General features: G+C 39.8%; 1 protein-coding gene across 1 annotated transcript; it reads left to right on the top strand.

Moving 5' to 3' along the window:
* Positions 1-2883: 2883 nt before the first annotated feature.
* Positions 2884-4939, top strand: LOC106354951. Its single transcript, XM_048763909.1, has 4 exons — positions 2884-3325; positions 3456-3650; positions 3733-4289; positions 4358-4939. The coding sequence occupies exons 1-4, from the start codon at positions 2884-2886 to the stop codon at positions 4937-4939; spliced, it is 1776 nt and encodes a 591-aa protein (XP_048619866.1).
* The last annotated feature ends 9066 nt before the right edge of the window (positions 4940-14005 follow it).

Raw genomic sequence — 14005 nt, 5'->3', positions numbered from 1 at the left:
TTGCCAAAAGGGGAAGCAAACCGGGTAGCTGCAAACCGTGGGTAGTGAAACCGGGTTTACTCAGACTGTCTCGATAAAGGCGCCAGAGAGAGTTTGGTTTACTCAGACTGTCTCGATAAGGGCGCCAGAGAGAGTTTGTCTTGATCCGTAACTACTTCTCGTTATTTTGCAATCGAATAATCCAAAACCTTTGGCCCACTTGTAGCCAATACCACACCAAATGGGAGACCCTATCAATCCTTGAAAAAACCGTAATACCAACACCCTTAAACATTATTCGATTAGTTTTATGATAAGCTCCAAATACTAACCAGCGAGAGAGTTACATAATGAGTTACTTTTTCAAGAAACTTAACATATTTAGGCATTTTACACTTGAGGTGTACTATTTGCCTTACTTTTGGATTTTAGTTGCTTTTGTCTGACGAAAATACCCTTGGGTAAGAAAGAGAAATCGTGACTAGAGTGGAGATGGTTTAAACATCTAGTTAGTTTCTTTAGTTGTTATTAATTGTTGTTAGGTTTATTGGGTATTAGACTTCAATAGTAACCATAAGATATGATTTAAGCTAATTTGATTTGAGGGCTCTTGTTAACGTAAATACAAATCATAAAAAAAGATGGACAAGAGAAGAGAGATTTTATGGCCAGACTTGATGATGTGGTCAATATTAAACGTGTTGTGTCAAAGTTGCGATTGAGAGAAGAGAGATCAGGGCCAATAATCATATGGTCAAAGACTTTATGAATAGCAGATCGGTGGGTGGTGTGGTCGGGATTTTGGTTGTGAAAAGAGAGGTTATGGTCAAAGTCGGTGTGGTCGTAGGTATAGGTTTTTGCACATTTTTGGTTATGGTCAAAGTTGGTGTAGTCACTCCGGTGACTTCTCTGTCTAACAGCACCAGTCCAGCGTGACCACGTCTTGTCTCGTCCTCCACCATCAAGCTTTTCTGTTCCTCCTTCACGTTCTGTCACCGGCAATGAGGAGACCAATGATTCGTCACGCCACCACCACCAATTCGTCACGCCATCATCTTCTGTTATAACATCACCATTTTTCCAGATTTGAAAAATTAATAAATCTAAAAATAGAGGAGTAAAAGACAAGAAACAAAAGAACATTAAATCTCATAATTGGTGGTTGATATTTACTATGTCTTTGTTTTTTTCAGTGATGAAGATGAGAAGAAGAGGAATAGAAGAGAAAAAAAGAGAAGAGAAAATAAAAAAACCCAGACAACAATTTAGTTAAATGGGATCAACTCATTCTAGTTAGAATTGAAAGGGTAATTTAGGAATTTTGTAACCTAGAAGTACACCACAAGCATAAAGTATGCTAAAGTGTTAAGAGAGAAGAAAAGTATGTTACAGTGTAATTTTTTCCAGCTTTTTTGCCTATTCCCATGAAGAAGCCGCAAGCAAATATATATTTGGTAATCATTTAAGCAAATCCAGTAAACCAACAAATCCAAACTACTTACATGTCGATTAAAAACATGTGTTCTCTCCCGTAAGCCAATGAACTGGATCCCTTGATCTCCAACAAAACCAAATAACCAAACCTCTATAACTATTCTGGCCGTACAACTTGAACCTGTAGATTCCTTCACATTTGGTGGTCTGGTGAAGCCTAAACTGGCGTAATGAAGCTGACTGATCCCTTCTTTCACCATCCCACAGGGAACGCATACCCTGTATCTTTAGGAACAGGGGTCCCTTAAAGCACATAATAACACCAATTACCATAGCCCAAATGAGAAAAACATGCTGCTAAGGCTTGACAACAGTGAGGAGCACAAACCAGTAACCCAAAAATAAAAGTTTATTCCATATTGAGGACAGACCAGCGCCTCTTAAAGCATACATAAATTTCAAAAAAAGAACCATGAAACATAAACTACCCAATCCCATATTATGCTCATAGAACTTATTGATAAAGTATAAAAGAAAACACCCATACTGAAATAAAAGACATGTTTCCCAACCTCAACGTCATCTTTCTCTTCTGTGTAGCACTTCATGAAAATCAAGGCTTGAAATTACTCGGTTTATGGTATTGTAGATCCTAAAATCTACACTAAGTATTTGATAGTGACCGGGAGTTTAATCTAGGGAAGATAAATGATGTAGGCAACAATATATTTAGAACACAACGATGTAATCAGTTTCCAGTAGGTAAAAATGGACTTTATTGATGAATAAGATCAAATACAATGAGTTGAACTAGATCGGATGTTACAAATGAAATCGATAAAGAAAAGATCTAAGATGGGAATGAAAACAAGGTCGATGTATGTGTGTAGCTCTCTCTTTATAATGAGTCGACTTCGTCCTCTTCGTAACTGCTCCGCGATCTTCGTCTCTTGTTCCGCGATCTCCGGGACCTTGAGGGCTTCCTCTCGAGCTCGCATGCTTGCTATGGGCCTTAGTTTCTCACGGCCCACATATTTGGTCGTGGCCCATTACTGTATTGACCAACATTGGGTCCAACATTTGTCCCTCGGCCTTTTTTGGTTTGTTGAGAAACCGAAAAGGCGAAAACCGTCTTAGTCCGACATTGGGAAATAGGATACCACGCGCATCGGCTTGATTTGACTGGTCAGCCATTGTTTAAATCGTGTGGCTGAGATCGGAGGTTTGTGGCTAGCTTCAATTAACTACTTCGGGAACTATTTTTTCTTCTTTTTTTTTGTATATATACTGATTCTACAGAGTGCGCCGTCTTCTCTAATAGCAGTTCTTCTTTCTCTTACTCTCTCTTTCGCGACATTTCTTCTCGATTCGAACCTATGGCAGTCGAGAAATTTGGTCCCCACCTCAAGACAATTCTCAAGGCGAAACACATCGAGGCTATCTACGAACTCTGGGGGGGGGGGGTCGATTATGCCGTCGAAATTGAATTTCCTGAAGACGGCGAAACTCCGGAGACCGGGGTACTGTGGAGCCTATATGTCGCATTTCGAGGACGACAGCTTATCATTTCCTCTTCCTCGTTTTCTTCTTGAGGCGTTGGTGGAGCTTAAGATGTCGTTTACCCAAATGGCGCCTAACTTTTTTCGCTATTTCTTGGCCTCCTGGGTCCGAGCTCAGGAGGAAGGTCTTGAGTTCGGCCTCAGGGAGTTGAAGCAATTGTTCGCTATAAAGCGGAACAATGGCTTTCCTGGCACGATGATTCTTGCTCCTCGCTCTGGTCGTGTTATTATTGAAGGCATTCCCAATAAAGATGATCGATGGAGAGAAAAGTTCTTTGTTTTTAAGGTTAACCCGACGTCGGTCGGGGATTTTGATTTTGAGAGGATCCCTAGGGAATGGTCCGACGACATTGGTAAGTTTTTTTTTTGCGAATAATGTCTGCTCCTGATCGTCTTTTAGCCTTTTCCCTTTTAAAAGTCTCCTCTCCTGATCGTCTTTTAGCCTTTTCCCTTTTAAAAGTCTCCTCTCTTTTTTATCTGTAGAGCCCTTCGGCCGTGCGCCCATGACTCCCGAGCTTCGTGGGTTAATGGCTACTTTGCGACGTGGCAGTCCTCGATGGCTCGCTTTTACTCATGACCGAATTCGAACCGCTTATGCTCTACCGCCGGGTGTGAACCGTGCTACTCCTGTTGCCTTGGTGGCTCCCGTTCAGCCCAAGAAAGGTCGTGGCAACAAGAGTAAGTTGTCCTTCTCTTGACAAGATTTTGAGATACTTCATTATCTCGATTCTAAATCCTTCGAGGGTCGTTTTGTTTTTAGGGAATAAGGAGAAGGAGGTGTTGCTCGATCGTCCTGATGAGTCTTCTGAGGTCGGGTCGTTAGAGCGAGCTGAAAAAGTTCAGCGCGGGCCGGTTCTTAGATCGAGGTTGCAGGCTCAGTCTCCTGGCCTTCTGGCTAGGCCGGTGTCGATTGCTATCCCTGCCGGCGGGACTCGTAAGGCATTGGATAACTCGGCGAGTTCTGCTGGCGATCGAGCTCTTAACGACGAGGTCGATTCATTGACTCACCGACGTCGACGTCGGGTCTTGGAGGAGATTAACACTGTGACTTCGGGGTCATCGAGCTCGGGACTTCCTCCACTGTTACGCGTTTCTGGTGAATGTACTTCGCGGATTAACCCTGGCCTCCGTCTTTCGAACGTGCCCGAAGCCTCTTCGTGGGCGTTTTCATATGATAACGAGATTCTTATCCTTGAGAACCCCGATTCCCTCGCTGCGATCTGGCGTAAGATCAGAGCGGAAGGATGCGAGCTCCCTTCTCTGGAGCGTATGCGAGAGCGTGATGCCTATGTTCGGATGGTAGTTTCGAATGCCAAGGTACGTTATCTTTCTTCGGTGCTTTATTGAACGGGATGACGATCTCTGATGTTATCGTTTTTGCTTAGGCTATGGAGGCGAGCAACGAATACGCCAATTTAATGGAGGGGCGATTGGCTAATTTTCCAAGTAAGGAGGAGATCGCGGGTCATCTTCTCACGATCCAACAGCTTCGAGGTGAGTTGGAGGTTGCTCGGGAGGCGGACAGGCAGCGGGAAGCGGAGATTGAGGAGTCGAAGAGGAAGTTGGCTGCTGCTGAGGCAGAGAAGGTCGCTATTCAAAGCGATCTTGACTCGATGAAGGAGAAGCATAGGCGAGAGATCGAAGGTCGAGATAGGCAAGCTCGCAAAGAGCGCCACCTTGCTTGTCTCTCTCTTGCTCGAGAATATGATGGGGTTCTGGATGTAGTGAAGAACAAGTTGGAGCAGAAGAAAAAGGAAACGGCTGCGGAAATTCGTTTGCAAGAGGTGCGAGCTCGTATTGAGGCTTTGACTGAGTATAATGAGGGTGGCTTCGAGTTCGAGGTGGAGTTGGAGCGTCTTAAAGACCTGGATATTTCGCTCGAAGTTGATTACGGTCTTGCTTTGGTGTCGGACCCTTCTCTTAGTCGCCTCGATCTTCCTGAGATTTCTGGAGATTCGGTCAGTTAGGATTGACGCGAAGGTTAATTTTACTTAGTTTGAAGTTTGATATGTTCTACTTTTCTTTTTGTGTTTTTGTTGTTGAAGAAACATATATATGTCTTCGACAGATTATGGGATAATACCTCTTTAATCGTATGTTTTGATTTAATTTAACAGAGACTGTTCAGGAATCTGTTTTGTGGGCCTTTGTATGGCCTGATAGCAAGTCAATTGAACAGGCTACATTTAGGGACTGAGTATTCTAAGTAATAGAAGAACAATAACAAATGTTTGTTCGGTTGTTTGGGCTGCGCTCGGTGTCGAGCTGCCTACGTACCCTCTTCGAGGGATCAAGCTTTTACGTAGTTCCGTTTCTTTTTGACTGAGCTGTAGGCAGCTGTAGGCATCGGTAGCCTCCCAGCTCGAAGCTTGACAGTGATGGTCGAGGTTCGGGTTTGCACTACTTGTAGTATTTCTTTAAGTTGTAGGCGTTCTAAGGTCTCATTTCTGGAAGACCAGTTTTGCATTTTCTAGCTCGTAGACTCTGGTTCGGATTTCTTTGGTTACTTTGTATGGTCCTTCCAATCTTGTTCCTAGTTTTCCTGCTCCCGGTTCTTTCGTTCTGTCGAACACTTTTCGGAGAACTAGGTCGCCTGCGGAGAAAGCGCGGTTTCTTACATTGGAGTCGTAATAACGTGCCGCGGCTTGTTGTTAATTTTGCACGCGTATTGCTGCTTTTTCTTGTCGTTCCTCGATCATATCTAACTGGTGGATTAACAGCTCTTCGTTGAGTTCGGCGTCTTCTGGACATATTCCTCGTCGCTGACTCAGGACCTCGATTTCGGCTGGGATTACGGCTTCGATTCCGTAAGACAGCGAGAACGGTGTTTCTTGGGTTGCTGTGTGGGGGGTCGTTCTATAGGCCCATAGGACACCGTGCAGTTCTTTGCCCCACCTCTCTTTCTTGAGGTAGAGTCTTTTCTTGAGGTTGTTCATTATAGTTTTATTTGCAGCTTCGGCATGACCGTTGCATTTTGGGTATCGGGGCTCGCGGCCTTAATCTTGATTTTCCACTTTACGCATAAATCGTTGAATATTTTTGAGATGAATTGTGGTCCATTGTCGGTTACTATCTCGTACAGTAAACCATGTCGACAGATGATGTTTTTCCAAATGAAGCTGGTTACCGTCGTAGAGGTGACGTTGGAGAATGCTTCGGCTTCGATCCACTTGGTGAAATAGTCGGTTAATACCATAAGGAATCGCAATTGGGCCGGCCCTGAAGGTACTAGCGGGCCTACTACGTCCATGGACCATTTCATAAAAGGATATGGTGAAGATATGGTAGATAGTTTTTGAGTTGGTTGATGTATCATCGGTGTGTGCCTTTGGCATTTGTCGCATTTTAGCGCGAATTGTTCGCTATCATCGGCGATCGTTGGCCAAAAGTAGCCTAGTTTCTTTATCCTGATTGCTAGGGACCGTCCGCCAGAGTGGCTTCCGCATGATCCTCCATAAGTTTGCTTCTGACAAAGAAATGCCATCCATCAATTGGTTCGACCGTCATCGTATCCGCTATCTCTTCTCGAACAGCAAGCAAGTATTCAACACCCCGGCTATGTTCAGTTGTGAGACTCAAAGCATCTTGTCTCCTTTTCCAATACCATTTTCCTAACTTCTGCCTTATGAACTCCAGCAGGAACGTAATCGGAAATCCTCTTGCTCGCTTCAGTGCGGAATTAATAGATTCAGCAATGTTGCTTGTTTTTATGTTGAACCTGTTCCCCTTACAATAAACCCTTGACCATAGCCTGACGTCGGCTTTCTCCAAATACGTTGCAAGTTCCGGGTTTGCACTCCGTATCTCAGCCATGTACCGGTCAAAATCGTAAACCGTGTGAGCATAAGCAGCCCCTTTCACCAAGTACATGAGATGTTTCCCTTTAAACTTTTTGACAATGTTATCTTGAAGGTGATAATAACATATTCCTCGGGTTGCCCAAGGAAACACCTTATCACACGCACTTTTAATGGCCTTGTACCGGTCGGAGACTATCACCAGAGGCTTGTCATGAGATATACAACTAGCCAATTTTGTGAAAAACCATTCCCAAGAAGGTACATCTTCCTCATCCACGATCCCAAAAGCCAATGGGAATATCTGAAAATTGCCATCTTGTGCGGCTGCAACTAACATAGTTCCTCCATACTTTCCACTTAGGTGAGTTCCATCCACCACAATGACCCTTCTCTGATACTTAAAACCTTTGATAGAAGCTCCAAAAGAGAGAAATAGATACTTAAATCTTTTCATAGAATCAAGTTCTATCGCCGTGATAGAATCAGGATTTGCAATGGAGATTTGCTCGAGATATGATGCCAGACGCGAATACCCTTCTTCTGCTGATCCTCTCACCAATCTTTGTGCATATAACAGTGCTCTGTATGAAGTGGTGTAATCAAGCGCCATGCCAAACATGTTCCTCATTGCATCAGTGATATGCTGCGGAGTTATCCCATCAATGATTCCAACACGATCAATGAAAAGACTACCTACATACTTCGGAGTACAGTGTCTCCGCTGAGCGATTCGGTCTCCCACTGAGCATAAATGTTTTTCCACATACTTTGTTACCCAAAACGTGTTTGTCCCATGTTTGACACTCGCTCTGACCTTCCATCCACAATAGCTAACCCGACATGTTGCCACAACGAGAGTTTTCGTTGATTTGTATAATCTGAAAGAAAACTTACCCCTCACTGCTGCCAACCGCAGCTCTGAAAGCAGTGCACCCTTGCTAACAAAACTCTGGTTGACATAGATACTGGTACCATTCGATTTTCCTCCTTCAATAGCATTTGTCTTAGCATATGTCTTTTTGATTTCTTCAAAACAAATATTATCATCATCTTCCTCGTCCTCATCTGGAACCTCTCCATAAAGACTGTAATCCCCACCATTCTGATCCGTTTCACCAACAATAGAATTATCAGCATCCTCCTCCCCATTTTCCTCCTCCCCATCTTGATTTTCATCTTCAACAAACTCATTATCACCAACATCTTCAAAACATTCATCAGCTTCATCATCATCACCAACATCTTCTTCCCATTCACCAGCTTCATCATCATCACCAACATCTTCTTCCCATTCACCAGCTTCATCATTATCACCAACATCTTTTTCCCATTCACCAGCTTCATCAATATCCCTTTTCTCTGAAACCGTTTCGACCTTGCTGCGGCTTGATACACAAAGACATACTCTATGGGTTTTGAGTATCTCTAGCAAGTTTCGAACTTGTCTATCACTTGTAACATGAATGGGAAGACTGCCTGGAGCCATCATCATTTCTGCTGGTAATGAGTAGCTAATCTCCACACTCACTGTTCTCATGTCAAGGTTATAATCTTCTTGAGCCATTGCAACAAGTTCAGCATGTGTTGAATCTTCATTCAATAAAAACAATCTTGCTCCTTTGAGATCATCAACCACAAAATCCCAACGGAAATCTCTCAACAACCATTCTCCATACACTGCATGTAACTGAAAAATCATCTGCAAATATTCAAAATAAAACACATTAGTAAACATAGAGAAAATGAAGAAGTTCAATAAACATTGCCGCAGACGACTTAGCATTAAGTCGTCCAGAAGACTTAAAGGTAAGTCGTCTAAAGAGGTCACTTTTGCAATTGAAAATTAAAAGGGACGACTTAATTCTAAGTCGTCCGGCTTTGTTTGTTAAAAAAAAAACTTCAGACGACTTATATATAAGTCGTCTACGAGAAACGGGCTAGTTTTGCATTTGACCGAATCGTGTCAGATCTTTGACTATTTCTGGACGACTTATAATTCAGTCGTCTCTGGGAAAGTTAAAATGTCAATATTTTATGAAAACTTGACGACTTACGTGTAAGTCGTCCTAGGTTAGTTTTGTAATTGAAAAATAAAACTTGAAATTTAACTTTCTCCAGACGACTTAGATGAAAGTCGTCCAGCTAAACGACTTAATTTAAGGTCGTCCGGGATAAGCAAGGTTTGACCAGAAAATTGGGAAAAATTCTGGACGACTTTGCTTTCCCCGGACGACTTTAAATTAAGTCTTCTGGAGGGACGACTTTATATTAAGTCGTCTGGTTAAAGTTAAATTATGAAGTTTTATTTTTCAATTACAAAACTAACCTAGGACGACTTACACGTAAGTCGTCAAGTTTTCATAAAATATTGAAATTTTAACTTTCCCAGAGACGACTGAATTATAAGTCGTCCAGAAATAGTCAAAGATCTGACACGATTCGGTCAAATGCAAAACTAGCCCGTTTCTCGTAGACGACTTATATAAGTCGTCTGGAGTGTTTTTTTTAACAAACAAAGCTGGACGACTTAATTTAAGTCGTCCGTTTGACCAGAAGACTCATCAGTAAGTCTTCTACATACAGATGACTTACTAGTAAGTCTTCTACGCGAACAGATCTTGAAAAAAAATTCAAATTCGTACCTTAAACTAGGTGAGATGACTTCGTTTGCACACAGGGTCTTCTCCAACCACCCAGAACCTCAAACGAAAGCAACCGTAAGTCAAAACGAAAGAAATATGGCTCTGTCAACCATAGCCTATATTTTGAATCAAAAGCTTGAGTTTTTTGGATGAATAAAGAGAGAAAGTGAAAGAAATGTTGTTTTTAGTTCATAACAATTGAAACAGAGAGAGTGTAAAGAGATTTACGTGCATTAAAGGGCATTAAAAGCTCCAAACAGTTCGTACAAGGTTGTTGCCACTATTCATTGCAGTGGCAATATTGTAAATACTTGAAGAAGATGAGGTTGAGACAGTAAAGAAGCCATTTTCGAAAAAAAAAAAATGTTAATGGCATTTTCGTAGATAAAATGCAGGTGTGGGGTTAAAATCTCAAAAAAAAAAAGAAGTAAAAAAAAAAGGTTAGTTTTCTGTTTGACTCCAAGTTTTGAGTCACTTTTGCAAAAATAGACACTAATTAAGATATTATAACTATTTTTTGAAAGAATTCACGTTATAACTAATTAAAAATTTCCATAATTGGATGTTGAAAAAAGACATTTATTGTGATATTTTAACTATTTTAAACAAAACTTTTTCCAATAGTTTCATGTTGGAAAAACAAAAGTAATCACAGTTTTTAATGAAAATACATAATTTTTGTAATGAGTAGACAAAACTCTTAAAATTACTAATTGTAGAAAGACACTTATTAAGATATTATAAATACTTTTTAAAAGAATTCTCTTGTTAAGTTAAGCTGTTATAAATAATTTAAAAAATATTAATACTTGCATGTTGAATAAATACAAAAAGACACTTATTGTGAATTTTAACTATTTTTAAAAACTTTTCTAATAGTTACATGTTGGAAAAACAAAACTAATCACTGTTTTTTTTATGAAAAGACACAATTTTAATAATAAGAAGATACAACTCTTTTTTTTTTTTTTTTTTTGTAAATGGCATTAAGATACAACTCTTAAAATTATTAATTGTAGAAAGACTCTTATTAACATATTATAACTGCTTTTTTTATGAGAATTCACTTGTTAAGATGTTATAACTAATTTAAAAATTTCAATACTTGCATGTTGAAAAAAGCAAAAAAACACTTATTGTGATAATTATTTTAAAAAATATTTCCAATAGTTGCATGTTGGAAAAATAAAACTAACCACAGATTTTAATGAAAAGACACAATTTTTATAATAAGGAAACAAAACTCTTAAAATTATTAATTGTAGAAAAAACCTATTAATATACTATATAACTACTTTAAAAAAAACAATAGTTAGATGATTTTAGTAAACTGTTGGTAATATTATAGATTTCTTTTTTTCTTCCTCGTTGATGTTTATATTAATCAACAACAACAAAATCATTCTTATAATGCTTCGTCATCATCATGATATCATCCCATTAAATGGTGGAAAGCCAAGAACCATCCTCCACTAACACAATACATTTTAGAAGTAAATAAGCAACTAAAAAATCTAATAATCCAATGGAAATCAAGACAGAAACTAACAAGCATGAAGACAACTCTCAGAAAATATATTTAGAAATGCGAGAGGGTTCAGAGGTTTGGAGAAAATAACAAATAAAATGTGAGAGATATGAAGAAGACGATGCTTTCCAGATTTCAAGTGAAAGAAATTAATTATTTTCTTTAGTGTATTGTTTAGTGGGAGACAAACCTTTTCATCTAGTAACATTGTTTCGTTTAGGATTTTGGCTATCCAAACACGTAAAACTTTTTCTACTATTTTTTGTTGACAACGTTTCATTTGAATATTTTCTAAAATTTTGTAACCGAATAACTACATAGAATTTTTTTTTCACCATTTTATAATTAGGGAGATTAGTGAAAATTTTACTTTGACAAATGCATGGACATCGACTATTTATAGATTTTAAAAATCTGTTTGAATAGTCACAACTCTTCAATTTGAATAGTCGCATTCTTTCAATTTAAAGGTAGTTATTTTGAAAAGATACTTATAAGAATAGTCACAACTTTTCACTTTTGAAAAGATACTTATATGAATAGTCACAACCTTTAGACAATTTTTAGAAAAGACACAACCTTCCAACATTTTTATAAAAGACACAACCTTTTAGACATCTTTTACAAAAGACACAACCTTTGGAATTAATTGGGATTGCTATTATTAGTAGATAATGAGATTTTAGTGTAAGATGATCTCATAAGAAAAGCATAAGAAAGTTAAGAAAGCTAAGAAAGAATTAATAAAACAGAGCAACAGTTTTATTACGTTTGTGTTCTTGATTACTAGATTTGGTATTAGAGCCCAGGTTTTGTTCTAAGAAAATCGAGAAACACAAACAAACGATGGGTGATACTAAGCCTCTAATGAAAAGAGTCTCGGTACCTTATGCAGTTGTATGTTCGATGCTGTCTTCGTCGAACTATACCGTTTGGGCAAAGAGGATGAAAGTTCTGTTAAGAGTTCATAAGGTTTGGGAGACAATCGAAGAAGAGAAGAACGACATCGCAACGGCGCTTTTGTTTCAGTTAATACCTGAGAATTTAATTTTGCAAGTTGGAGAAGATGACTCCCCTAAAGATATTTGGGAAGCCATTAAATCCAGAAACCTTGGTGCCGAACGCGTAAAAGAAGCTCATCTACAGACCTTAATGAATGTGTTCGACCGTCTAAGAATAAATGACTCGGATACCATTGATACTTTCTCTGGAAAGATATCTGATTTTGCATCAAAAACGACCTCGTTGGGACAGAGCATCGATGAACCTAAAATCGTGAAGAAATTTCTAAATAGTATACCTCGGAAGTTTATCCACATGACAGCATCACTGGAAAAAATGTTGGATTTGAATAAAACTACTTTTGAAGACATTATTGGGAGACTTAAAGCTTTTGAAGGACGAATAAAGGAAGATGAAACATATGAGCAACAAGGAAATATTCTATTCTCAAACTCTGAGAATTCGTATGATCAGAGAGGATCAGATATACGAGAGGAAGAGGGAGAGGATGTGAAGAACCCTAAGGAACGAACACTCAACCGGATCTGATGATATGAACTCGATCTGAAGAGATAGAGAACTGATGGATTGTTTAGTGACACAAAGGGCTGCGGAAGACCCGATGATACTACCAGAAGTTTCAATGGCCGCTTGATTTGACACACAAGTCCGGCTCAAAGAAAGGGATTCACTCGGAGATAACCTCACCAAGAGAACAAGGATGTTCTAAGCAAAGAACAAAGAGAGAAAACTCAAAAATGAATAAGGAAAATCGAATACTTTATTTCTTGGATGTGTTCTCATACTTATACAACTTGTAGTCAAAGATAATAAATAGAAATGTATGAAAAAGAGACATAGAAAATAGATAGAAGACCAGATCTAGTCAAAGCACAGAAAATAATGTTGACTGGTCGATTTGAACCCTTCGGCTACCCTTGTCCAGATTCAGTGCATCCGACAGCACGTCCTGCGGTAAGGAGCAGTACACAGCCGGTACGGTCTTCATGTTCGGAAGGGTGATTCTCATGGACTGTTCCGGGCCAATTGGAGGCTATGTCATCAGACAGCCTTAAGAGTCTTGCCTTAGAAAGATTTGGCTGCTCAAAGTTCATGAACTGATCGAAGTGTCGGATCAGTTCATCAGAACGAGCGTCGGCTCGGCCTAAATGACTTAAGAGAGAGAGGCCACGGTCGGATTCGGATTCCACTCTACCAACTTCAGTTTTGGCTTGACCGTTGGACTTAGCATGGTGAACAGGACAGGAAAGGCGAGCTTCAGTACGGTTGATTTGGTCATCTGGTCGCGGGTTATGCTGAAGCTCCAATCTGGACGTGTGCGGGTCGAGTCGGTACACGGCCCGATCAGTCTGTCCGGTCTGATCAATGGACCGAACCTCAGTTGCATTGTTCCGGACGTTCTGAACCTCGTTCTGATCTGATTCAATGGACTGATCGTCGGACTGGGGCACATCATTCCCTCCTTCTTCAAAAGGATTTGACCACAAATCCGGATCATCTACAAGAAAAAGGGAAAGATCAGAAACGTTAAAGCTCGAAGAAATGTCATACTTACCTTGAAGATCAAGCTGATAAGCATTGTCATTGATCTTTTTAAGGATCTGGAATGGACCATCGATCCGAGGCATAAGTTTGGACTTTCTTTCTTCCGGGAATCGCTCCTTTCTCAAGTGAACCCAAACAAGATCACCTTCTTTGAAAATAACCTCCTTTCTTTTCTGATTGACATATCTTTTATAGATCTCGGTCTTCGCCTCAATGTTTGCACGAACTTGTTCATGTAGTTTCTTGATAGTGGCCGCCTTCCTTTCGCCATCTGTACTAACTCTTTCACTCAAAGGCAAAGGAAAAAGATCAAGTGGGCACAAAGGATTAAACCCATAAACAACTTCAAAAGGAGAAAACTTAGTAGCAGAATGCATTGCATGATTATAAGCAAATGCAACATGTGGTAAGCATTCTTCCCAAAGTCTAAGATTCTTTTTAACCAAAGATCTAAGCAGAGCAGACAAGGTTCGATTAACAACTTCAGTTTGACCA

Source organism: Brassica napus, chromosome C7, assembly GCF_020379485.1.
Source record: "Brassica napus cultivar Da-Ae chromosome C7, Da-Ae, whole genome shotgun sequence".
Lineage (NCBI taxonomy): Eukaryota > Viridiplantae > Streptophyta > Magnoliopsida > Brassicales > Brassicaceae > Brassica > Brassica napus.
This window is presented reverse-complemented; position numbering and strand designations above follow the sequence as displayed.

Bases quoted from the DNA above. Each gene is read 5' to 3' on its own strand.
- LOC106354951 (XM_048763909.1), top strand. From the start codon at position 2,884: ATGCCGTCGAAATTGAATTTCCTGAAGACGGCGAAACTCCGGAGACCG. The intron at 3,326-3,455 runs GTAAGTTTTTTT...TTTTATCTGTAG, and splicing joins GGAATGGTCCGACGACATTG to AGCCCTTCGGCCGTGCGCCC. The intron at 4,290-4,357 runs GTACGTTATCTT...GTTTTTGCTTAG, and splicing joins TGGTAGTTTCGAATGCCAAG to GCTATGGAGGCGAGCAACGA.